Source organism: Molothrus aeneus, chromosome 26 (genome assembly GCF_037042795.1).
Source record: "Molothrus aeneus isolate 106 chromosome 26, BPBGC_Maene_1.0, whole genome shotgun sequence".
NCBI lineage: Eukaryota > Metazoa > Chordata > Aves > Passeriformes > Icteridae > Molothrus > Molothrus aeneus.
In genome coordinates, this window is record NC_089671.1 from 1,073,940 (window position 1) to 1,098,878 (window position 24,939).

General features: G+C 59.8%; 3 protein-coding genes across 5 annotated transcripts in view; 1 reads left to right on the forward strand and 2 right to left on the reverse strand.

Moving 5' to 3' along the window:
• Window positions 1–787: 787 nt before the first annotated feature.
• TEPSIN (TEPSIN adaptor related protein complex 4 accessory protein) lies at window positions 788–4,745 on the reverse strand. Of its 2 annotated transcripts, none has more exons than XM_066565827.1 (13): window positions 4,657–4,745; window positions 4,370–4,442; window positions 4,034–4,125; window positions 3,848–3,941; window positions 3,651–3,718; window positions 3,453–3,531; window positions 3,272–3,343; window positions 2,893–3,093; window positions 2,638–2,809; window positions 2,270–2,383; window positions 2,067–2,145; window positions 1,854–1,988; window positions 788–1,595 (listed from the first exon to the last, which is right to left on the reverse strand). In XM_066565827.1, the coding sequence occupies exons 1-13, from the start codon at window positions 4,696–4,698 to the stop codon at window positions 1,143–1,145; spliced, it is 1,674 nt and encodes a 557-aa protein (XP_066421924.1). In that variant the 5' UTR covers window positions 4,699–4,745; the 3' UTR covers window positions 788–1,142. The 2 variants fall into 2 exon arrangements, with proteins under 2 accessions (XP_066421924.1, XP_066421923.1); XM_066565826.1 differs by having other exon boundaries at window positions 2,270–2,386.
• Window positions 4,746–4,988: 243 nt separating this feature from the next.
• Window positions 4,989–5,635, forward strand: NDUFAF8 (NADH:ubiquinone oxidoreductase complex assembly factor 8). The gene is made up of 3 exons (XM_066565999.1): window positions 4,989–5,096; window positions 5,238–5,348; window positions 5,436–5,635. Exons 1-3 carry the CDS (start codon window positions 5,016–5,018, stop codon window positions 5,454–5,456), a joined length of 213 nt encoding a protein of 70 aa, XP_066422096.1. The 5' UTR covers window positions 4,989–5,015; the 3' UTR covers window positions 5,457–5,635.
• The window catches only part of SLC38A10 (solute carrier family 38 member 10), a 29,906-nt gene continuing 10,596 nt past the window's right edge, over window positions 5,630–24,939 (reverse strand). For both annotated transcript variants that reach the window (XM_066565997.1, XM_066565998.1), the window contains exons 8-16: window positions 24,251–24,433; window positions 22,477–22,588; window positions 22,192–22,298; window positions 17,169–17,322; window positions 10,904–11,074; window positions 10,138–10,599; window positions 9,519–9,602; window positions 8,737–8,916; window positions 5,630–8,409 (exon numbers count right to left, since the gene is read on the reverse strand). In XM_066565997.1, the coding sequence (XP_066422094.1) occupies window positions 7,301–8,409; window positions 8,737–8,916; window positions 9,519–9,602; window positions 10,138–10,599; window positions 10,904–11,074; window positions 17,169–17,322; window positions 22,192–22,298; window positions 22,477–22,588; window positions 24,251–24,433 (2,562 nt within the window). In that variant the 3' untranslated portion in view covers window positions 5,630–7,300. The remainder of the gene's footprint in view (window positions 8,410–8,736; window positions 8,917–9,518; window positions 9,603–10,137; window positions 10,600–10,903; window positions 11,075–17,168; window positions 17,323–22,191; window positions 22,299–22,476; window positions 22,589–24,250; window positions 24,434–24,939) is intronic.

Consider the following 24,939-nt stretch of genomic DNA (forward strand, 5'->3'; position numbering starts at 1 on the left):
CACAGCCATTGGGCGGGGCTGCCGGCCAGCAGCCAATGGGAAGGGAGGAGAGGGCGGGTGAAGAGACGCGATTGGCTAAGGCGGAGGAAGGGGGCGGGAATAAGGAGGGATGGATGGGGAGGCGTGGCTGTGTCGGGGGCGGGACTTAGCGGGAATTAACCAATGAGACGAGAGAATTGACATGGGCGCGGCTTTGAGGGCGGGGAAAGGGGCAGGGCTTAACCCACGTGGGCGGGGCCCCCATGGGGTTTTTGGGGGGAAAATGAGGATTCTGGGGACCTGAGAGAGGGACTGGGGCTACAGGGGCGCTGTGAGGAATATGGGGGAGTCATAGCGCTATAATGGGGGGCGGGTTATTGTTATTGATACTAAGAAATGCAGAGGAAGGTTAATTGAAAGTGTATCTATGATAAGCGATTTGGATAATGTAGGGATATATGGCTTAATTATTTAATAAAAAAATTTAAATATCAAGATAAAAAGAAAATGAACGCATAAAATATGGCTCCAATGCCAGGCTGGGGGGGGATACTATGGGGCAGGGGAGCTCATGGGATTATTGGGGGCCATGGTAAAAAGTGGGGCTATTAGGGGAGGAAGGGGGGGAACTATGGGGCTGCTAGGGGGGCTGTAAGCATGGGGGAGAGCAGAGCAGCAGGGGGAAGCTGTGGGGATGTTGGGGGGCCATGGGGCTGTAGGAAAATGTGGGGCTGGGGGCCAGGAGGAGCCAAGGACCAGGAGGAGCCACGGGCCAGGCTCTGTCAGTGGCGCAGGAAGAAGTCACACGTTCCCAGGCCCGAGTGTGGTTTATTGGTGGGTCCCGGCCCCATGGGGATAGCACCTGCCCCCACCTCACCCCCACAGAGCCCAGCCTGCAGCTGGGGACCATCCAAGCGCACCCGTGGCCATGCTGGGGTCCCCAAAGCACCCCCAGCTCAGTGCCAGCGTGTCCCACACCCCTGTCCAGCTCCGAGGGGCCTTGCCCCTCTGCCTGTCCCGGAACACCACGAGGGACATTGTCACCTTGTCACCTGATGGAAGCCCTGTGGCCATCTCAGCCCATGTCCCCCGAGGCACCAGGACAGCGCAGGCCCCGCAGGGAGGGGGGCAGAGCCCCCGCAGCCCCCGGGGCCCCACAGCAGCTACATGTTGAGGAAGGCAAAGGCTGATGGCTGCAGGGTGCTGTCCGTGTCCTTCCCCTGGTCCGTGTCCCCGTCCTGGGGCCGGGATGGCGTCCCTGGCTCCACTGGTGGCGAGTGTGGCCGGAGCACCGTGCTGGGACGGGCCACCAGCTCCATGCCAGCGAACAGGGACAGGCTGGGGGCCGCCGTGTCCCCTGCCAGCCTGCTGCCCCCATCCTGCTGGCAGGGACAGGCTGGCACCACGGCCCCGGGGGGCTCTGATGCCAGCCCTGGCTCCTCAGCGGGGGCTGCAGGGGGCACAGGGCTCGGGGCCGGGCTCAGGGGGGTCAGGAAGCTCTCAGAAGCCACGGCTGGGATGTCCATGAGCAGGTCCCCGGCTGAGGGGGCTGAGGGTGGGCGTGGGGCCCTCGGGGAGGGCTGGGCCCGGCACAGGGCCTCGAACTGTCGCAGCATCTGGGACAGGGGTGGGCACAGTGAGAGCAGCATCAGCAAAAGGGATCAGCCTGGCACCTTCTCCCAGCCACAGGGACTGTCCCTCTGTCCCCTCCTGGAGAGCAGAGGGACCATCACCCAGCCCTGGGAAAGGCAGCCAAACCCCCTCTGGCACATACACAGAGCCATTCCCAAGGGCTGTGTGTCCCCAAGGGCTGTCAGACCTGTGCCAGGAGCTCCCACCCAAGGGACTGGGCACAGGGATGTCCCCAGAGTCACCTTTGTTGCTCGGTTGGCCACAGGCCCAGGGCTGCCTTGGCTGAGGTGCTGCAGGCGCTGCTGGGTCACAGCAAAGATCTGCTCTGGGGAGAGGAGGTCGGAGCAGCCGAGGGCAGAGATGGCACACATGGACCTCTGTGGGGAAGGGGAGCTGAGCCTGGCAGGCCCCCAGACACCCCCCCAAGCCCTCCCAGGGGAGCCCCCTGTGCTCACCATGCGGACGCTGTCACTGGGATCTTCCAGTGCCCGGCCCAGCAGCTCCAGCACCACCTCACAGTTCAGGAGCCCACACCTGCCCAGGGATGGGGGCCACAGTCACCTGCAGCCCCTTCCCAACCCAGAGTCCAGGCCTGGGCAGCCAGGGAAGGGAGCTGAAGTCCCCCCAGCCCCAGGGAGCACCCGCCTCTGCCACTTACTCCTTGAGGAAGTGCTGAGCTTCCTCCCTGGTGAGGAAGACCCTGGCCCCGCGCGTCAGTCCCGACACCAGGCTCAGCTCCCTCCGGCAGTCACCTGGGCTGTCAGCATCCACCCTGCTGGAGACACAGCTCATGAGGACAGGGGCCACCTGCCTGCTCCTCCTGGGGTCCCTGCACAGTCCCTGGCACACAGGGACCCCCACCCCGAGCAGCTCTGCCCACCCACAGCTGGCAGGACAAACACCCCAGGCTGAACACAGCCAGCAGGGCCGGGGCACTCTGGATCAGGGCTGTGGAAAAGGAGGGGAGGGTCCCTGGGGATGCAGCTGGGACAGCCCCAGGGCAGGGCAGCCCCCCGCCCCTCTCACCTGTCAGCCCCATGGCTCAGCTCCCGGCTGGCCCCGGAGCGGCTGTCGCTGCCGGATTTGCTGCCCGAGTCGGAGGCGCGGCTGCGCTCGTGGCTCTGCGAGGATTCCCGGGAGCTGTGCCCGCTCTCTGCCTCCTCCCAGCCACCCCCGGCCTGCCCCGGCTGGTGGCTCACTGCAGGGACAGCGCTGCTCAGCTGGGGTCCCCAAACCCCCCAGAACAGCTGGGGACCCCCCAGACTCCCCCACAGGACCCACCTCGGGACGCACGCGGTGCAGGAGGGGTCGGGGGCGGCGGGGCCGGGCTGCTGGCAGGGGATGGAGCTCGGACGGGCTCGTAGGTGTCCTCGGGGAGGTCCCCATGGGGTCGCCGGGGTCCCCCCGGAGCCGGGAGCACGGCCTGGGCCACAGCCTCGGCTGCCCGCTGGAGGCTGCTCAGCAGGGCCTCTCCTGTGGAAGCTGCAGAGGCTGGGATGCTGGGGGAGCCCAGCCCCATGGGATCACCCCAGCACCCAGCTCCAGCCTGGGAAAGGGGCGTGAGGGAACTCTGGGAGCTCAGAGAACACAGAGTGACCCTCATGGCCCTACCCCAGTTCCCAGCAGGAAAGGACTCAGTGAGGGCCCGGCCAGGACTCACCAGAGCCGCTCTTGTCACTGCTGAAGCCGAATCCCTGCAGGGAGCCACAGGGGCTGGGGCTGGAGCCCATCCCTGGGGAGGCACAGGGAATGTCAGGGGGGGCACAGGCACTCAGAGCTCCCCTCTCCTGCTGTGTCCCTGTCCCCCTGAGCGAGGGCCTGGCCCGGGGGGCTGTGCTCACCAGCAGGGGCTGGGGGCCGGGTGGGCAGAGCCAGGGGCTGTGGCAGTGGGGCATCCGAGAACAGAATGCTGGCCAGGTCCTGTGGGATTGGGAGACACAGAGAGAGAGAGAGAGAGAGAGAGAGAGAGAGGAGTGCTGGCAGTGCTGGGAACCCCAGGGTTCCCAAGCAGGGAGCTGCCCTGTCCCTGCAGCACCCACCTGTGCGGCCGCCCGCACCTTCTGGTTCAAGCTGTTGCCGTGGAGGGGGTCTGGGGGCCCGGAGAACACTGCAGACACACAGAGGGGAGGGTGGGGAACGCTCCCAGGTGAGGTAGGACCCTGCTCCTGGCACAGCAGGAGCCCTTCTGGGTCTCAGCTCCCCATTGCTGCTCTGCTCTGTCCCCCCAGGCCATTACCCGCAGCCTCCCGGATGAAGCTGGCGTTCCTCTTCAGCTGCAGCACAAACTGAGGCGAGCCCTGCGAGCAGGTGTGCAGCAGGATCTTCAGCACCTGCCTCAGGGGACAAGGACAAGTCACAGCTGCCCTCCCTTGAGCAGGGGGGGTCCATCCCACCACCCCCAGTGTCCCCAGCACGGACCCACCTTCAACTTGACGTGGCAGGAGCTGCTCTGCAGCCGTGTGAGCAGATGCTCCAGCAGGCACTGGCTGCTCCCGGGGGACTCGTGGGAGATCTCTAGGGACGGGTTATGGATCCAGCCGGGACCGGAGGGCAGCAGCAGCCCCCGAGTGCCAGGAATTCAGCCCCTCACAGGGTCCCAGCCAGGGCCCACAGCCCCACGGCTGCCCTCAGCCAGCCCCGCAGGCCTCCAAAGCCCACCACGGCCTGGAGCAGCCCCGGGGAGCTCCCCCTGCCCCGGGATTCCCTCCCTGTCCCGGGATCCCCCCAGCCCGGTGACCCCCGGCTCCCCGAAGGATACTGGCGATCTCTTCGAACAGGTACCCGGGGCACGGGGTATCGTCATCGGCCGTGCCCCGCAGCAACACCGGCAGCTAGAGGAGGAGGGGCGGCGTGAGAGGAGGCGGACTCGCCCCGTTCCCCGGTGCTGGGCACTGGACCGAGGCCCCGGGGCGGGCCCGGCCCGGTCAGGGCGGAGTGAGGCCGCTGCAGAAGCGAGTGGGGGGGTGTGCAGCGATGACGTGGCGGTTGAGCAGCGACGTCACGCCCCGGCATCCCCCCCGCACCCCCAAAAGCCCCGGTCCGTACCCGGCTCAGGAAACTCAGCCGGTCCCGCAGCGGCGCCGCCATGACACTGCCGGCACCGGCCCTGCCCGGTCCCTCGGCGGCGTCAGGGAACCGCCTCCCGGAAGTTGCTTTTCACCAATGAGAGGGCAAAGCTCTGCCGCTCAACCAATCATCGGTGAGATAGGGCGGGGCTCTAGGCGGAAGAACCTCATGATGTTGACGCCTGAAGGAGGCGGGAAGTAAACAACCGGCATTTCCACCAATCAGAGCTGCCCGCGCCGACTGACCAAACAAAGGAGAGCGCGGTGTGTGACGAGCGGGGCCGGCGGCCAATCGCGGCCGCCCGGGCATGGCGGCGCCCGTGCCCGTGCGGTGAGGCGATGTCGGGGCGCGGAGTGTGGCTGCGGGCGCGGGCGCGGCTGCGGCGTTTCCCGGCGGCGCTGGCGGCCTGCGGGGACCAGGTGGGGCGGGTGGGGGCGCACCGGGGGCGGCTCCGGGGCCGGGCACGGGGAGCGGCTCCGGGGCCGGTGGGGGCACACGGGGGTGGCTCCGGGCCCGGCGGTCTCGGTGGCCCCCGCTCCCGTCCCGTGTGATTCCCGCAGGCCGCGGCCTACGGGCGGTGCGTGGCGGCGGCGGCGGCGGGACCGGCGGAGCTGCGGCGGGACGCGTGCTTGGAGGAGTTCCAGGCGCTGCGGGAGTGCTTCGCCCGCGCGGTACGGCCCTGTCCTGGTCCCCGTCCCCGTCCCCGGTGCTGGCGGAGGGCGGCGGTCTCGGCCCGTCCTGACCGCGGCTCTTTGCAGGCAAAGGCGACGCCCAAGTGACCCTGGAGCCGCTCGTGGGGAATGAGACCCTCAAACCACCGGTTTGTCCTCAAATGACGGAGCCGCCCCCGGTCCCGGAGCTGCCCTCCCGCTCTCCGGCCCGGAGGAGGGGCAGTCCCGGGCTTGGGTGAAGGTCACAGATCTATTTTTATTTATTAAAAGAAGAATTCAGATCAGAATGCTTCAGCTTATTTTATTGATGGGCTCAGCCCGCACTCCGGGCTCTCCGTGCCAGCGTCCCACCCTCCCCGGGGGAGCCGATCCCGGCGGGATAGGGCAGCTCCAGCCCAGCTCGGGGTGCCCACGGCATTCCCAGGAGCAGGAATGTCAGGAGCATCTTTGGTCCCTTCTGTTCACACAGAGAACAAACAGGCGGCTGTGCCCCCGCGGGGCCGGAGCCAGCAGCACAGGGCACAAGGAGCCGACCCGGCTCCCTGGCATCGCAGGAAGGCTGGATGTGCCACAGCCCGGATCCCTGGCCCCGGGGCAGCCCTGGAGCTCCAGAGCCCGTCCCCGCCTCCCGGCCGTGCTGCTTGTGCTTGACGACAGCGTTAATGGAGAAGCTCGTTGGGTTTGGGGGTTTAAGGCCACAGTGTTCCGGGGGGTCTTCCCAAAGGACTCCCCAGGTGGCTTCCCTGTCACTCTGGGCTGTGACACCCGGGAGCACCAGGCAGGGACAGTCCCACCCCGTCCCAGCTCTGCAGGGTCCCACTGGACACAGACTCGAGGTCGCCAAGGACATTTGGAGGTCGGGATATAAAAGCCACCACAGTGATGAGGTCTGAGGGCTCCAGGCTGGGAATTCTCAGCCAGTCTAGGGAGAGCTTTGGGACTGAATTCTGTACATTCGCAGGTCGGGATGTAAAAACACAAAACCCAAAAAAACCCAAGGGATGAATCACTGGGAGCCTGAAACAACAGAGAGCTCTTGGGGAAGCTCCTCCCTTCTTCACTCACCAAACAAATTCCCAGAGGTGGAGCAGGGACCTGTCTGGATGCAGAACAGGGCGGGGGGAGGCTGGGAAGAGCACAGGGAACACAGGCAGAGGCAGGTGGAGCCCCTGGATCCACCTGGCCCTGCCATGCTTTCTCCCAAACCACTCACCTCTGGCAGGAGAATCAAGCTGGGTTGGGAAGGGTCGGGGGGAAGTTGAGCTTCTTAATGCACTTTTGAGAGAGGAAGTGGAGCTGGAGAGCACAGAGAGGAGGAGCACCAGGGAGGGCAGCGGGGGCAGAGCTCTGTGTGATCCCAGTGTGTGGCCAAGGAACCCCATCCCTGGGAGAGAGGCAGCACAACAGGAGTTGTGCCCAGTTAAGGCAGCGTTTCTACTAAATGAGGTTCCTAAACCACCACTGTGGCCCAGACAAATGAGGCTCTGCTCCCGATCCAGCACTGGAGCACTGGCTCTGCTGGTCCTCAGCTCAAGGCTTCTCTGGGGTAAAGCCCTTCCCGAGGTGTGGATGGATCCCAGGTCCCCTCGGCACAGCCGGGGCCATGGAGCCCCTTCCTGGTTCTGAGAGGAGCTGGGAGATGGTTGGAGAAGGCAATTTGATGTGAATGAGATGCTGGAAAAGCTCCTTGGAGCAGCGGCCTGGCAGGGAGCCGAGGTGCATGGCAGCTCTGGAAGACAGGGGACAGCAGGAATGTCACTTCCAGTGCCACCATCTCCTTGGCCACCCGCAGGCACACACTGGGGGCGCTGCTGGAAGCCCCCAGGGTGGTGCTCAGGGATCCAAGGAGATCCTGTGGATCTGAGCACTGCATCCAGCAAAGCGCTGCTGGCTCAGATCTCTCCACGGCCGGTGAGGCCGAGCCTTCCCCGCGGAGCAGGGGCACAGCCCTGTCACGGGCTCCTGTCCTGTGTCACCTGCTGGATGTGGCGGCTGCGCACCAGGTGCTGCGCGCCCTCGGCCACCTGGCTCAGCCGCGCCTCCAGCGCGCTCCGCAGGTCGTTCACCTTCACGTCGGGGAGGGGGTTCAGGCCGATCAGGACCCCCCCTGCTCCTGCTGCAGCCTCCTCCCCGTCCTCCTCCTCATCCTCCTCCTGGTCGGGAGGCAGCAGGTCCAGGTCCCGTCTCCTGCGCCGCAGGTCCAGGCCCCCCTGCAGCTTCAGCTCCCGGTTGGGTTTGACGTCGCGCTCCGGCTGCTGCGGATCCCTGGGGGCGGCTGCTCCGTCCTCAGATTTCTCTGCTGGAGCATCCTGAGGGGCACCGTTGGAGGGACCCCCACCCGCCCGGCCCTGCCGGCCCCCCGGCTCCTCCCCGGGATCCTCCTCCTTCCCGTGCCCGTGGCCGGGCGGGTCCCGCTGCCGCCCGCCCGCTCCCTCGGCCTGCGCTCCTCTCTGCCACTCCCTGTCCCGGGGGTGCTGCTCCCTCACTGCCACATTCCTGTTACTGGAAGAGTCCGGCACCACTGCCAGCTCCTTGGGCTCCACCTGACTCAGAGTTTTGGCTTTAAGGTCTGTTCCTGAGTCTCTTTCCAAACCCTTTCCTGCTACTCCCTGAACTTTGGCAGCCCCCGGCTGTTCTCTTTGGATGGGAGCTGTAGCTGCTTCCACGGCTTTCAGGAAATTCTTCTTCTGGTGGACATCTCTTCCAGCTTTGGCTTCACGTTCTCCTCCCAAATCCTCCGCCAAGGCCTTTTTCTCCAGGTGGTTTCTGGCTGCTGGAACACGCTGGGCATCCCCGTGGAGGGGATCCCGGTTCTCCACGGGATTCTTAACAGCTCTGTCATTCTCTTGCAGCGGCACCTTCCGCTCCTTGGGAGCACCCACAGGAATGTCACGCCTCTGCCCAGCCTCCTCCAGCTCCCCCACCATGTCCCTGTGCTGCCTGGTGGAATCTGGGGGCTGCTGGCCCAGCTGCTCCTTCCTGGCCGTGTCTCCCTTGGCTCCGAGGCCCTCGTCCTCCCTGCTCCTGGAGAGGGGCAGGGCAGGCTCTGCCTGTGCTTCTGCTGCAGGACAAAACCCACATGGAAAAGGATTTCTCAGGACATTCCCTTCTCCTGCCACCACATCCTGTGAGACACGAGATGAGGCCGCACGGGAGGAAGAGCAGAGCTGTGGTTATCCTTACAGAAATGGCCGTGCAAGGGGACTTTGCCACGTGCCAAAGGAGCTCAGGAGGAAGAGCAGAGCTGTGGTTATCCCTACAGAAATGGCCGTGCAAGAGGACTTTGTCACGTGCCAAAGGAGCTCAGGTCTCTCCCAGTTTGATTTTAGAGCTGCTCTGAGCCGTGAGCACCCTCTGGAGGGCTCCTGCTCCCTGGCCACATCCTTACCTGGCTTTGGCTTCTCCTCTGCCCCCTCCTCCTGCCGCTGCTGGTGGATCTCCTTGTGCTGCTCCTCGATCACTGCCAGCAGCTTTGCCTGCTGGTCCAGGAGCTGCTTGTGCTGCACCTGCTGCTCCTTGATCACCTGCAACAGCACGTTGTGGTCCAGCAGTTTTGCTGGCCCTGCTTCTGGAAAAGGGGAAAAAGACAAAGGAAGTAAAACCCCTGTGACCCTCAGAAATCATGTCAGCTCTGGATGGGCTGCAAGCGCTCTCCTTGGCAGGAAGATCTGACTCCACAAACCCTGCCAGGAGAGTGAGAAGGAAGCTGGAAGAGGATGGGATGAGAATAAGGGACCTGCACACAAGTCCAAGCTCAGGCTCCAAGCCCCCCTTGCCAGGCAGAGGTTGGAGGGAGGAGCTCAGCCTGAGGAAGGGCTTTGCAGCTCCAGCTCTGATGCCCCAGGGACAGAGCAGCCGGGGCCTTGGCAGGAAGGAGCTTTTCCCTGTGATGTGTTCAGGTGTCCCCATGTGCCCCTGCCCACACCCCTCCCGCTGTCCTGCCAGAGCAGTCTCACTCCTGTCTCCTTCTTCCCAGGGCTCCAACACCAGGGAGCAGCCAGGTCCAGGTGCCAGCATGACTCAGGTCCCCGAGTGGCCCTGCCAGGTGTGCCAGAGATGGGACAGGCACCACCTGATGCAGGGGCTGTGCCCTCAAGACACCATCCTCCCACAGAGAGGGATCTGAGGAGATCCAGACCCACCCCACACACCCTGAGGACACACACTCACCCCCTGCCTTCTCCTGTTTCTCCTCAGTGTTCTGGTTCTCCAGCAGTTCTGCTCTCTCTGGGAGGGGCAGCTCCTGCTTCTCACCTGCAAAGGAAAGGACCACAGAGCTTTGCTGTCAGTGCAGATGTTCCCTAAAACGCCTCCACGCTGTCCCGGCACCGTTCGCATCCAACGCGCCGGCTGCGAGGGAAGTAATAAACCCAATATTTAACAATCCCGTGCCTGGTGGCAGCAAGCCAGCACTAACTACCTCGGCCAATTAACATGCAAGAACAGCTCTAACTGGCTTTTAGACGGGCACTTGGCAATGTGTTCCCTGTCAAGATCTCCCGGCTCCGTGTCCCCGGTGATTTGGGAGCCGTGCAGGAACAGCACGGCACCTGACATTTTGGCGGGTAGCGAACAACTGTTTGACAGCTCTTGCAGTAGCTGTCAAAGCCACCAGATTCCTCCCTTCCCGCAGCAGCTGCCGGAGGGGCTGTGCTCACTCACGTGCTCCACTCGCGGAGTTCAAAGGAAGCACCAGGATGGAGATGGGAATGACCAAATTGTCCCGACTCCGGGGGCACTACAGGCCCAGAAGTGCTCGCTCAGTTGAGCTGCTGTGAAAGGAGCTTACCAGGGTCTGCTTCCTTCTCCACGGGCTTTGCAGCCTCCTCTGCTTTCCTGGGGAGCTGGAGCTGTGACTTGTCCCTCTCAGCAGCCTCGGCAGTGTCACCATCCAGCACGGCCACCTGTGCCTTGCCTTCCAGCTTGGCTTCCCCTGCCTCCAGCTCCTTGTAGGGCGGCCTTCCCCCCTGCTGCAGCGCTGCCTCCGGGACCTTCTCCAGATTTGGGACAGGCCCACCAGTCCCTCCCCACTGCTGGTTCTCGGCAGCCACTTCCTTCCCTTGCTTTGGGCCCAGTGCCTCCTTCTGGGGCTTCAGCCTGGCTGGCTCCTCCAGCAGACGGTCCTTGGCTCCTCCAGGAGCCGCTTTATTCTCGCTGGATTCCTCCCGCTCCCGCCCCATGTCCACAACCACCTCGTCGTGTGGGACCGGGGGCTCGTGGCGATGGGCCTCCCCCACGGGCACAGCAATCCCTGGGGGACAGGCAGGGTCAGAGGCAGCAGGTTCCCAGTACACCCAGTACACCCAGCACATCCAGTACACCCAGCTCCATGCTGCCCTTGTCCAGCCCTGCCTTCTCTCCCTCATCTGGAGGCCACATTCCCAACAAGCCTCCAGAGCATCAAACACTAAATCACCTTCAATCCACCAACAGCACCACGGAGGTGCACTGAGGGGAGGGTAAGAAGGAGAGGTCAGGATCTCTGTGTCAGAGTCCCACAACATACACACACCCCCAGCTCCCAGTCCAGCTCCCTTTCCCAGGATCACTTTTACCTTGATCGGGACGGTCCAGCTGCACTTTCTCTTCCACCTTTCCTCTCTCCTCCTCCCTCTTGGGCACCTGCACGGGCACCTTGATCTGTGGCTGCTCCATCTCCTCCTTCTCCTCAGGCACTTTGGGTTTATCACGGTCATCCTCGGGCTCCTCCACCACCGGGTTCTGCTCTGCAAACACAGGATGGGGACAGGGATGAGGTGTGGGAGCTGGGAATTGCTATGTCTGTCCCAATCCCTTCACCCACCCAGCCCAGCTGCTGATTTCCCTCCAGCCTCAGCACGGTGGGGCTGGGGCAGATTTTGTTCTGGAGTGCCCTGGTTGTTTTCCCTGTTGTGGGTTTTTATGGAGCTGCTGGAAGGGAAGAGTGGCAGGGATGGAGCAGGGATGGAGGGGGGATGGAGAGGGGATGGAGCAGGGATGGAGAGGGGATGGAGCATGGATGGAGCCAGATGGATAAGGGATGGACCGGGAATGGAGCACGGATGGAGCCGGCTGCTGCTGCTGCGAGGCAGTGCCACCAGATGTCAGCATCCCCCCGGCTCCTGCCCCAGACCCTCGGCTCCGGGAGAGACCGAGCTGGAATCCAGACCCGAATCCCGCGGCACTGGAAGAGGCAGAGCTGGAATCCAGCCCCGAACCTCCCAACACCAGAACCCGAGCTGGGCTCCAGCCCAGCTCCCACCCCTCCGCTGCTGTTTGCTGTGAAACGTCTTAAAACCTCCTTTATTTTGATTTTTCCCCCATTTTAGTGCCCGAGTGTTCCCACAGCCCTTCAGATGTCTCTCAGAGGAGGGGTAGGGAGGTTTCCTTTTCCCGCAAGAGTTTTGAGGAGGGGGATTACACAACAGGCATTAATTAGGGGAAACTCCTGAGGGAGAAGGGGGAGTTTCCCCCCACCTTGCCCTCAGAGACCGAATGTTTTTGGAAGACACATCCCAGTCAAACCAGTCACTGTGTTCAGCACTGGTATGACCAGCACATGGAATCTTTTGCACATTCCATGGGATGGGAAGGGTCCCTTCCACCCCCAGGATGGCAGAAAACCCACACAGGGAGTGAACTCTTCCTTTGGAGAGCAGCAGAGAAGGAAATAGAATTGTTTCCCAGCAGTGAAGTTGTTCTGCAGATTTTTTTCCATCCAACAAACTCTTAAAAAAAAAAAATCTATCTTCTGTAACAAAAAAAAAATTCCCAACCCTTTCCCCCTTCGCCCTCCCCCGTGTGATTTCCTTTGGGGAATTAATTCTATAAACATCTTTCCATTTTCTCCTCCCCCTCCGCAGGGCTGGTGCGATTTATTACGAGATGAACTCATGGGAAAGAAGGGATTGCCACAACTTCAGCTGCGTGGGCCTTGCCTGAGCTGGGGAGGAGGGGGGAACAACAAAAATTCACAAAAAATTAAGTACAAACTCCTGGCCCAGAGGGATCTGTGCCAGCAGGACCTTGAGCCTCTCCAGAAACGCGGACTCCGGCCCGAGCTCCACACCCAGAGGAGGGACGTGTGCGGGACTGGCCGGCTTTCCACGTTCCTTCGCTTGGGGAGTGATGGTGGGAGGGGAAAAGGACTCGGATTTTCTGAGAAACTCGAGTCTAGTACCCAAGGGTCCCCCTCTCCATTGAGGGACTTCCCAGGGTTCAGCAAGTCAGGGCAGGACACTCCTCCTTTTCAGGAAAAACTGGGCTGCAGGAACCAGTGCCCAGCCCTGGCCAGGGGCCCTGGGAAGCGGGAGGCCAAGGCCGGGGAGGGGAGCTCAGCACGGCTGCGGATGTTCCCAGCTCAATCCTGGCCCCAATGCAAGAAATTATTTACTCTATTGGAGGAAAGTTTCTTGTTAATTGGTTCATGGAGGCGGGAGATGGCTCCGGTTGGAGAAGAGCGGAGGATCCAGAGGACCCCAACACAGGCAGGGCTGTTCCCACAGCGGATGGGAGCAACGAGCCGAGCAGTGAGATGATGTTCAAGGGGACATAAAAAGGAACAAGGGGGAAATAAAAAGGAAGAGAGGAGGAAATAAAAAGGGAAAGAAGGAAATAAAAAGGAAAGAGGGGGAAATAAGAAGAAAGGAGGGGGAAATAAGAGAGGAGGAAATAAGAAGGAAGACGGGGGAAGCTTTCCTTGCCATCAGGAAGCAGAGGAGTTAAATGCAGCAGTTCCCCTGCCCAGAGCAGCAGGTGAACCCCCGCGGGCCCAGGGCAGCCCGAGGGGCCGGGGGAGGCCCCGCTCTGCTCCGGGAGTGTCCCTGGCAGCTTCCATCATAAATCAGGCAGAGGCACGTTCCCCGCTCTGCAAACAATGCAGGAAAAGCCCAAAACACAAACAAAACACAAACCCAAAAGTCTCCACGCCGCAATAAGGCCAAGCTGCCTCGAAGCCATCATTTGCTCAGCGGGAGACAAAATTAAGTTCATCATCAGGGCGTGAATTAACAACCTCTCAGGCTGCCTGGAAATCCATCCGGGGCTCCGGCTGCTTTGCAGGGAAGAGTTTTGCTGGGGCTCTGCCTCTCTTCTTGCCCTCCAGGTCCCTTTGAAGCATCTTCCAGTAACGCTGCGCCTCGTCGTGTTTTATGAGCGGCCTTGGACATTAGAGGCAAGGCCTGAGAGGCTGTAAAAGCTTTTTGGCTTCCAAGGAGAGGCCGGGGTGTGAGGCAGCACCGAGAGGCTTCGCTCTGACCCCCGGCTCTCCGGCAGCTCTGCTCACACGAGGGGAAGCCGGGGCGTCCTGCAGCTGATTTGTGTGTGTGCGTGCCTGGGTGTGTTGTGGTTTGGCAACAGCCTCTCCAGGCTGCCATAAAATTTCATGATTAGCAACCTAAAAGCTTCCCTTCTCCCCCTGCTCCTGGTTCGGATCGTTGCAATGGTCCCAGGCAGGCACTAAATCCCTCCTCACACGTTTTTCCAGCCTCTCAAAGCTGAAATGTGCTTCCACAGCCCCTGCCCTGGGCAGAGGCAGCGGGATGGGCCCTGCTGTGCTCGCCCCCAGTCCAGGGGGAGCCTTAAGGACAGCACAAGGAGCTCTGGGACACACCTCCCTCTCCAGGGTGTCACCCCAGGGCTGACCAGGGACATGGGGTCCAGGACCTGCTTGTGCCAGTGCAGCTCCAGATCTGCTGAAATTCCTTCATTGCATGATATGGAGCAAGATCCAGGAGCCTGTGCCAAGGAAAACTGAGCCCAACAAGCAGGGCAGAGGGCTGGGGGCAAACTCTGCCCTGGGATGTGCCGAGCACCAGGAGCAGGGCAGGGCCAGGCCCTCCCTGGGGAGCCCCCGGCCCAGCTGCGCCTCCAGGAGCCCTCCCTCCCCCCGAAACGGGTCCAGATTTCACAAGGTTATGGAATGGCATCCCTGAAATTAGTTCACAGTTGTCTCCTGACGCACCAGCAGTAAAAACCAACCCAAATTACCAGAGGCTGCTGGTTCCTTTTCTGTGTCACAGGCACTATTAAAAGCTCGCTCGCACAAAGCACCAGGGAGAGCCGCGGCGGAGCCAAGCTGTTCCTGCAGGATGCAGGAGCCACGTTCCACACATCTCCGGGGCTGCTCCGGCGGGGAATGCCGGCAGGGACCCGGCCTGCCGCGGGCAGCTTGCGGCTGGGGGGCAAAGCACAGGGATGGAGGGTGCAGGGATGCACAACACAACCCCAAATTTTGCCCCAGTTCAAATAACAGAGCCCACCCCATGTCCCAGGACAGCGGGATGGCCGGAGCAGGGTGCCCAGCACACCGGGGAAAGGGCTCTTGCACAAGGAGCCTGAATCAGGGCTTTTTTACCCAACATTGCACAACAGCAGGGAGAAGATGAAGCAGCAACGATCAAGTAAGGAGCTGAAAAATATTACAAAATCTTAATCCCCCCCGAGACCCTCGAGGGTGCTTTAAATACGGAGAGAAATTGCCTAATTAGCTTTTTTTTTTTTTTTTTTTTAATGGATAATTGCCTTCCTGAGCTTTCAGAGGCAGCTTAGCAACCTTTTAACAGAGGCGCAGCCGCGGCAGGACGGGGCTGGAAGGGGTTTTATCCCTTTCCCGAAGAGCTGCTGACAGTAAAACCTCCAGCACCACAGGCTGGGGCTGTAATGGGCACTTGGGTGTCGTTAGGAAAAACACGATTCTGAGGCCGCTGGTCAATACGTGTTCACATAAAAGGCCAATGTTCTAATATTCATAATCCCCGGGCCCACGGGGCAGGGCTTTAATGAAAGTCTCTCCAGTTCTGGGCTCCACAACATCAAAGAGGCCAATAAAACTCCTCTCACACGCTGACAGGCGGGAGGCAGACGGGGAAGGCAGCGCTGGGGAAAGGCCCTGCGGTTTGCCTTGGATGGGGCAGCACGGAAAAGGGCACGGAGCAAGCCCGTGCCCAGGGAAGGGGCTGAGCACCCTCTGACCCAGAGGCACAGACACACCTTGTACCTGGAAGGAGGGGTCTGGAAGAACCCTCCACCCAGGAAAAGGGCTGGGAGCAGCACCCTGTGCCCTGGGGAAGGGGCTGAGCAGCCAGCAGGGGTGCCCAGGGTGAAGCTGTGGGATCCTGCTCAGCCCCGGGTGCGGAATTCGGCCCATCCGGAGGGCACCCAGGTGCCGGGGGTGGCCCAGCCCGCATCCTGCGGCCCTGCAAGGACAGGATGCAGCTGCTGCAGCGCGTTCCAGGAGGCAGCTCCTGCTCTGCAAAACAAGGCGGGTGAGGACGAGGGGGAGCCACGGCGGGGGATGAAGGGCACCATTTAACGCCTCTCATTGCTAGTCAAGCCGACATCCTGCAGAGGCACAGGGAGGCACAGATCCAAGGGATGGCAGCGCCGGCTCTCCCGGGGCAGCCCCACGTCCACCCCGCAGGTCCTTGTCCCCCTCCTCCCTCCTCTTCCTCCTCCCCGGGGAGGGAGCCCCCATTGGCAAAGGGACCTCAGGGGACAGCTGAGCTTTCCCTTGGAACTGCAGGGCTCCTCCCTGGGAAGTTTATGAGCCGGGAGCACTAAACCCGCCTTCCTCCCGGGTGGGATTATTTAATCCAGCAGCACTCAGAGCTGCTGCCGGCGGGCCCCGGGATCGCTCGGGTGATCAGAGCCTGGCATCCCGCTCCACCGCCCCAGCTCACGCCAAGAAGGGGAGAAGATTCAGCAAACTCCTGCAGACACCGTGTTTTATGGGATTTTTTATTTTCCCAGTCAGAACACGTGTCATTAGCGATTCCTCCTGAAAGGAGCAGCTGTTCTTTGGCCATTACTGCTCCAAAATTAACCAAGACGGAAGAATTCAATCGCATCCCTCCTCCAGGTCCTGCTGAGGGCTCCATTAAGGGATTGGGAGCGTCTTTTGCTTGGAGTTCGCCGGCATCCGCGTGCCCGGGAAGGCACACGCGGCCTTGAGTAAGCCACGAGTAAACCACAAGTAAACTCCACCACGGAGCAACCCCAGAGTGAATGTTATCGGCAGCAGCACCGGTGTGGGAGACGCTCCAAGCTGCCGGGCAGGAACCCAGCCAAGAACCAGGAGGGAGGATAATCTCCACAAGAGCCAGCCCCTTTCTCCCTTCCGCTCTCAATCTCTGCGAGGATATTTCAAGGCCTCCAAAGAACAAAAAAAAAAAAAAAAACCCCACAGGAGAAGAAGGAAACAAAAGTGCAGCGAAGGAACAGGACGCAGCGGGGCCGAGGGGCAGCGCGGGGTCAGGCGGCACCTGCGTGCCACGGCCTCGCTCCGGAGCAGCTGGGAAAGGGAGGAGCGGCCGTAATTCCATCAGCAGCCCCAGCAAACAAATAATAAATAACAAGAACCGGTAAACAAAGCTGAGGCATAATCACAGGCTTTGTCAGAGAGGGAGCCGAGGCCAAATTTATACCCTCGGCACCAAAAAAAGAGGCAGTTCCCATAAATTTCCCTTCCTTCGAGGGTGATGGACGGATGGTCCTTGGGCTGGCATGGGGGGAGAACAGTCCCGTGGGCCAGGTGGGTACTCTGCTCATCCCAAACTGGGATCACTGCTCTGTCCCTCCAGGGGATCCCAAACCTGTACCACAACCTTCTCTTCCCAAAAGAACAACTCCCACGGTGGACCACTGGAGGTCACAGCAGATTTTCCAGCAGACAAAAGTGCAGCTTTTCCTGGGAAAAGGCCCCAGGAAGCTGGGAAGATGCACAGAGCTGCCTGGAAATTACCCTGCTACCACCACACTTAAAAAAAACAACCAGATTTCTCCTTCTTTTTAAGAGGTGACCTGGGAACAGGGCTGGGAAACCCAACTCCAGCAAGCACATACCTGGAAGTTTGACCGAATCCTGGTCAATTCTGCTCTCCTCTCTGTCCAGGTGCTCCAAGCCCACTGCTTCTGTCCTCACACGGGTGTCCTCGGTGGCAGACAGGGTGGTGTAGGTGCTGATCACCAGCATGCCCAGCCCAATCCACAGGATAATCTGCACAGAGGGACAGAGGGACAGTGAGCACAGGAAATCCAAGGGGACTGCTCCCCACAGCATTCCCACGGTCCCTGCACAGAATTCCAAGCTCAGCACAGTGACACGCGTTAGGGAGAGAAGAGAAATGTCAGAGAGAAACAGGAAAACCAGTCGCTCCTGGCTGAGGTTCATTTCTGGGTGTAGGGCCATGGGAATGGAAGCTGTTTCAGAGGCTGGAAGCTGTTGGAAAAGCTTTGGAAGGGCTCAAAAGTGAGTGAAGTGAGTGGGCAGGACCCAGGGATAGGAAAATGCATGTAGCAGACAAGGCCTACTGCAAAGACTCATTTCCTGGTATTCCCAGCATGAGAACTCCATGAAATCAGGTCTGGCTGAGCACAGAGGAGCCTGGCCTGGTTACAGCCCCAAACCATTCCAGAGAGCTGCTTAAAAATCCTTGGTTTTGAAAGCAAGGGTAACATGTCCACACACAGATCCTGGTCCTAGGGCTCAAGAAGCTGCTGAGAAATGACTCCCTGATTCCCAGAAAGCGAGGATCAAACAGAGTAAAAATAGAAGGGTGGAATCGGGATCCCATGGAGGGAAGGGCTCTTGGAATTTCTCTACCTCAAAAAGGAGAAAGTGATGAGCAGCAAAGGAATTTTTACAGCTTGTTATGTGATGACAAATTGATCTAAAAGGATCTAATTCCACATGAGTCATAGGAAGTGTTGGATGGCACTTGGACAACCTGGTCTAGTGGAAGGTGTCCCTGCCCATGGCAGGAGGTGGAACTGGATGAGCTTTAAGGCCCCTCCCAGCCCAAACCATTGCATGATTCCATGACTCCCAATCCTCACTGTGCAGATTTACATCCCAATTCACAAAAAAAACACAACAAAAAGATGCTTCTCAGTGTGGGGAAAACCAAGAACGGCCACAGGGAGCACTTCACCATTGGAAGCTGACAGAAAACTGCAAATCAAGGGGAAAGGTGAAATTGGAAGGAGGAATTAAAACATTGGCACTTCCAGAGGGGGAGGAGGGGCCGATGCTTTCCTCACCCACTGAGGGAGGTCACCCAGCAAGAGGGAGCAGCGTGGTCAGAGCTGGGCTCAGGGGACCCCGGAGGGCCCGTTCCCAGCACGCCCCGCAGACAGCCCGACGCCTTCGGAAGGAAAAGGCTGGCGGGACGTGGAGCAGCTCTGGATCAGGGGCAGCGTGGCCAGGGAGCAGAGGCCAGACCTTAGAGCTGCTGCAGAGGAAACAGGAGCAGAATGTGCTGCCTGCCTTGCCGGGGTGCACAAAGAGCAGATATCCTGCCATCCACCCCCCCGGCCCCGGGCAAACGCCGAGTCAGCAGGTCCTGCACTGCTGCCCTGGGCTGAGCTGCTCCACTTCCTCCCCTCCCACAATCCACAGCCCCGGCACAAATGCATTTTGTGCCTGGGAGGTTGTTCTGGCACCTTCCAGAAACAACAGCGCAGAGGAAGAGCGTTTCCACAAAGAGGATCTATTCTGGTGCCACAGGAACCAGGAGCAACGTGGGAGAGGAGGGAGCTGTAGGAAACGGCTGAAAACATTAAATGCTTTAAAAGGATTTTTGTTGTTTCTTATCTTAGTGGGGAACCAGGGGCTCAAATGCCTCGGATTGAAACCCCTTTGATTGTTGCACATTTGGAGTTCAGCTGCGAGCTCCTGGAGCAGTGGGTACGGGCACACGTGGCAGTCAGAGACAGGCTGGGCTGTCCCTGAGCTGCCCTCACCCAGCTCCCCCCTCCTCACCTACCCCCTCCCCAGCTGAAGACCAGAATAAAGAGGGCCACGATTTGGCTTAATTCCATGGAGATGCTTATGCCATGGAAAAGCAGGCGGTTTGTGCTCAGGGGACCACCAGGGCAACTGAAGGAACGGGACTGAGGGCTGCAAGGACTCGAGCGCTCAAGGAACCAATCCAGGCAGAGGAGCCACCAATCCCCAGAGCATCCAGAGAGATCCTGCAGCGAGGGGAGGCTCAGCACTGCAAGGCACGTCTGAGCCAAGGTCCCAGGGGAATGATCCCCCCTGAGCCAGCAATCCCACTGAGAGCAGAGCCTTTTCTGCAGAAGCCCCTCTCAGCACAGACATGAGGAGAGGCTGTGGGAAGCCCTGGGGCAGCTCAGCAGGGCCAGGGCCAACTCCTGGGAGCCACGCTCAGAGCACGGACGGGAATCCAGCAGAGGAAGTTCACGCGGCCGCTTCCTCGGCCGGTTGTGCTCCCCTGGCCCTCCTTCCTCCCAGAAATGATCCAGCTCTGCAGAGCAGAGCCATTAGCTCAGCCCTGTCCTGCAGCCACGGGAAGCAAACACGCTGCATTTGTGTGGCGTGACGCCATCCTCGTCCTCCTCCCGGACACCAGCGAGCGCTCCGAGGGATGGAGTCATGGCGAAGGAATGCAGAGCCCCGGTCACTGCCAGCCCCCTCCTCAGAGATGCTGTGTTTTGGGAGGGCTGTACTCCTGGATGTGCTGCTGGGGAAGATGTGCTGGCCCCTGCGCTGCCAGGGAAGGGCAGAGGGAATCTCTTTTCCACCCGCACAGGAGCAAGCCCAGGGGTCACTTCCTGACCTCCGGCAGCTCCTCTTCCCCAACTGGGACAAGAGCAACTCCGGCCTCCCTAGGAGGGGCCTCTCGGACAAGCTTGTGTCAACACTGGGAAGGCAACACCTTCCTGCTGGCAGTTCCACACTCTGCTCGCAGACCCCCACACGGCCCACAGCAGCTCTGCCAAACCGGGGCTCCCGGGGAGCAGCGGGACGCAGACCTTTACAGCAACAGATGCTAAACCACAAGAAAGGGAACACTCTCCCTGCTTCACTCACAGCACTGTGTGCCTGACTCTGGGCTTTTTAACTGCTCTGGGACCTGCCTTTCCAACCTAACCCTTCCAACCAGGGCACTCCCAGCCCAGCCCAGCTGAGCAGCAGCTCCAATCCTTCCCAGTTCCTCAGCAGGAGCCTTTTGCTGGCCAGCAAACATCTGCCCATTTCCCTCCCCCATCTGAAATCCTCTTCATTGCTTTTAGCATTTCGTAGGCTCAGTTTGCACCTCTCCTGTAAAAACCTGGCCTTTCACGTCACCACGTGCCCCACACTGGACACTGCTGGGTGCCAGAAGTGGCCCGATGAAAGCAGCCAGTCCTCAGCAGCACAAGAACCAAGATAACCCAGAGAAGTGTAAAAGCTGGCGCTGAGGTTTGCTGCTCTGAAGGAGCTAAAACTGATGTAGGGAAGGAGGGGGAACGTCCCTGTACCCTGTTTGGACAGGGACAGGAAGGGAAGGACAGCTGAGCCCAGGGCTGGCATTCTCCCCCCACCTGCCACCTTCCTCAGGAGCTGACTTTGATGGAGTGGAGCACCTGATCAAAGGAGTGCAGGAATGAAGGAGGAGACCAAAGACAGAGCTCCAGGGAAAGAATAAATGAGCCTTTGCAAAGACCTGGAGGGAGGAGAGGGTGGGCTCAGAGCTGGGCTGTGGAGGCGGGGAGGTGCTGAGCAGGGCGGGCAGGTGTGTTCTCGCTCCAAGCAGGAATGCAAACCTGACAGGCAATGGATCACTCAGGGAAGGCTGGACAGCTTGCTGCCAGCCCCTCGAGAAGTAACCCGGGGCCTGATGCTTTAGATAAGCCCTTCCTCCTTTGTGGGGATTTCTGCAGGACAAACATCTCCCTGAGCCTCGTGACCGGGTTTGGGGTCAGGCATTGTGAGGGCCCCAGTGTCCCACCCCGAGCAGCCGGGCTTAGAGCTCAGCCTGTCCTGAGTGCAGCCCCGAGGCACTGCAGGGAAACACTCTGGCTCAGCCGGAATAGAAAGCAATTCTTGAAAGTGCTCTTTGTTTCCCTGAAAAACCCAGGCTGGCATTCAGACTCCTGCTCGGGGTTTCACTCAAAGAAGTTCGGAGCTAAGTGTCAGAATTCAGAGTGAAAGCTGGAAAGTTGGACTACTTCCTTGTGTCAGGGAAAGCACAGGGAAGAAAAAAAAACACAGCCTGCTTAAAAAATTCACGTAGGTTTGCAAAGCCACAAGTCATTAAGCAGAGAACAAGCCACCAGTTCTGTGGGCCCCACAAAAACGTGCTGCTCTCCCCTGCTGACTCCACACTGTGCCCAAAACCTTATTCCCAACCCAGCGCTGTCCTGACTGGGAATGTTGGGACAGAGACCTGTGAAAAAGGCAGTGGATTAAATTAGTGTTAGGGAAAAAACCCAAAACCTGTTACTTTCAGCCCACTGTATTTGCAGGAGCAGAGAGATCAAGCCCAGCAAAGAGCCACTTTGTTTCAGTCCCTGAGGAGGCCAATTCAAACTGGAGCAAAAGGAAAAGTTAAACTTCTAACAGCCTCTGAACGACCCCAATCCCTCAGAAAATCAATTCCTGAAGCAACACCTCTATGTGTGTGTTCCTTTTTACTATTATTTTGGTTGAAAGCAGAAAGCTGAGGGTCGGCAGCACAAACCACATTGTGGAGCCCTGTTTGTTTTACCCAGCCCGGGCAGGTCGGGATGTGAGGCTTTAAGGTTTTACAGGCTGCCTGGATTTCCTGTTCTGAGGATCCAAAACCTGAATCCCACCCAGAGGAGGACTGGAAGCAGCATTTTATGCACAAAATTATTGTTTCACTTGATGCTGGAGGGACAAAAAGAGCTGGTGTTCCAGCTTGGGCCATCACCTCTGCCACTGTCTGTGCATCCCAAAGTGGTGGACACCCACCCAGAACAGCTCCCACCTGTACTGGGCAGACTGGAGGGGGAGGCTGGAGGAGGTGCTGAGCAGTTTCTGTGCTGCAGCCAAATGAAGCACGTTCCCAGGCTCTGCAGAGGGCTTAGGGGGATGTCAAGCAGCATCAGCACTGACCTGTGAACAAAGCGCATTCTTGTGGATCTTCTTGTAAATAAGAGCTGGGCAGATGAAACAAATGAGGCTTCCCATGGTTGCACCTGTCAGGCCCAGGACTGTTTCCACTGGAGAAAAAGAGGAAAAGTCAGCAAAGGTCCTTTCCAGGAGTGCCAGAGCAGCAGCACGGGACAGCTGCCAGAACCCCCGGGCAGGATGGGGTGTGAATCTGGTCACCCCAGCCAGGAAAACAAATAACAGAGCCCAGAGAAAGCAGCCAGCCCTTGTTCCCAGCTCCTCACTCACCATTGGGGATCATGATGCCTCCGACCATGGTTCCAAACACAACAGCCAGCGTCAGGGCTTTGAAGCGCAGCGGGGGCATGTAGCCCCCGGCAGCGAAGGTGCCGTCCTTCTGCTGTGGGAGGGCAAGGGTGCAGGGGGAGAGTCAGCTCTGGGATTGCAGTCCCCAGACCCCCAACAATTCCCTCAGTCCCCCAACAATTCCCTCAGCAATGCTCCCTGCAGCTCCAGCCCATCCCAGCTGTGATCCCCCCCTCAGCAGGGACTCAAAGAACAGCCCAAGGCCAGAGGCAGGAGGAAGGAGCTCAGGGGTGCAGCAGGAGGGAGAAGCTGCAGAGGAAGAGCTCTGGCTGTGCTAGGGAGAGGTATTCCCCAACAGCTCTGGGAGCAGAGCCATCCCCACTGCTTTCCAGCACAGGAGCAGCCCCTCTGACTGGGAGACACCCCAGGGAGAGCACAGGGGAGGATGGGTGCTGCTGGAGGAATTCCAGAGGCCCTCTGCTTCCCATCCCATCCCACCTCCCGAATGGGGGGTGTGGAAGGCAGAGGCCCCAGTGTGCTCTGCAGACCCAGCAGGTCCCAGCTCTGCTGCTGCACAGATGGGGGAGGAAGGCAAAGCGACACCTTCAGAGCCCAGCCAGCCACAAGCTGAGCCCAGGCAAGATCCAAAGTGTTCCCAAGTGTTTCCAGCGCTTCCTCCTCTGCACCCGCTGGCTCTCACCGAGCCTGCCCCCATCCTCAGGCCCTCCCAACGTGAGAAAAGAGCCGGGGGCTTCTCACAGGCAGAAGTGGCAGGATTTAGGGCTATAAATTGCTCAAGTTTTATTTCCTGCCTAAGAGGTTTCTATTTATGCGGATACACAAAGGCCTCAGAACATTCCCACAATCTCTCAGTGTTATTTGCTGAATCCCATCGGCGCGCTCCGTGCGCACAATGCACAGAGGAGAACACGCCACTGCCACAAGGGACTCACAGTCTCCAGCAGACAGACCAGCCTCAGTCACAAAGGCTGGCTGAGGAGCTGGCCCTGGGAAAGGTGGAACGTGTGGGAGAGGGCTGGATCCCACATCCCACCGCCCGCCCCCGGCACCGCAGCCCGGGAGGCGCTGGAGGAAGGGGACATCCGAACCCGCAGAGGAAAGGGCTGCTCCAGGGCTGCTGACAAAGATGCTGGGTGAGAATAATGCAGCAGGAATCAGCAGGCACACAAGGAAACAAGAAGAAATGGGGCTGGGCTGGGCTCCGAGGCCGGGAACGGGAGCTTGAGCTCAATGAGTTGGCCAGCAAAAGGACAGCAGCTGGAGCAGCAGGAAATGAGGAGGCTCTGCTGCTTCCAAAAGCACATTTCTCCCTTTTTCTGAGGGGAAGAAACCACCTCGGCTCTGAGCTGTGTAAAGTGTCAGTGCCAGAGCTGGAATCCCCAGCAGAGCAGGGAGCAGCAGCCACGGGACATGAGCTTTACACTGGGAACTCCACTCCTTTGGCCCATGGAATTCCTCTGCAGAGGGGACACAAACCTCCAAGTGCCAGGGATTAACCACTGAGCAGAGCAGGATTTAGAGATGGCCACAGGCCCCTGCTGCACTGTCACCACACCCTGCGCACTGAAGATTTTTTGGGAGTTGAGGTTTTGTCCCTCGGGATACCGAGTACCTGCCACATGCCATTATCACCAGAGTCTCAGGGAGCCAAGGCCCATTTGGGGCCCAGAGACCAAAGAGTCACAAAAACCCTTCAGAAGTCAAGCTTCACACTGAGGCAGCCCTGGGATCTTACCTGCTGCTCAAAGAGCAGGGTGTTCAGAGCCTGTCTGCAGGGCAGGATCATCATGGGGAACCCCACTGCCACGGACATCATGAATCCCACTCGGATCATCTCCGTCACCACGTTGGAAGGGAAGTTCATCAGCACATTCCCAGCAATGGCCTCGGTGTAACTCACGTAGCCAAAGAAGCCCACCTGGAGAGGGGAGCAGGGTTGGACTCCCAACATTTCACACCTGCTCCTCACAGAGGGGACAGACAGTGACCTCCCGTGGGAGCAGCCAAGTGGGAGCGTGAGGTCACTCCAGGGGCACCCCAAAACCTGGGACAGGTGGTTAATCAAGACTGGGAACTGCCTAAAAGCAAGTTTCTCATCAAATCCAGGGCTTTTCCTGGAAGTCACACTTTGCTTGCTGCCAGGCCCATGGACTGTCCCTCTCCAACAGAAAGAGGGGGCTGTCACAATTCCCTGCAGCAGCCTGGATCATGGGCCAAGGCTCTCTTCAGGAATTATTAACCCAGTTTTATTAACTGCTGCCTTATGAGGCATAACTTCCTTCAAAACAGGCTGGAAAAAGCTCTCCCAAACTCTGGGCAGCAGCCTCTGCTCCAGGCTGGGCCTGGGAAGATCTGGGCCTCCACTCTGCCTCCATCCAAGGAAACATGCTACTCTGAAAACCTGGATTCTCCCAGTGCCCCCTG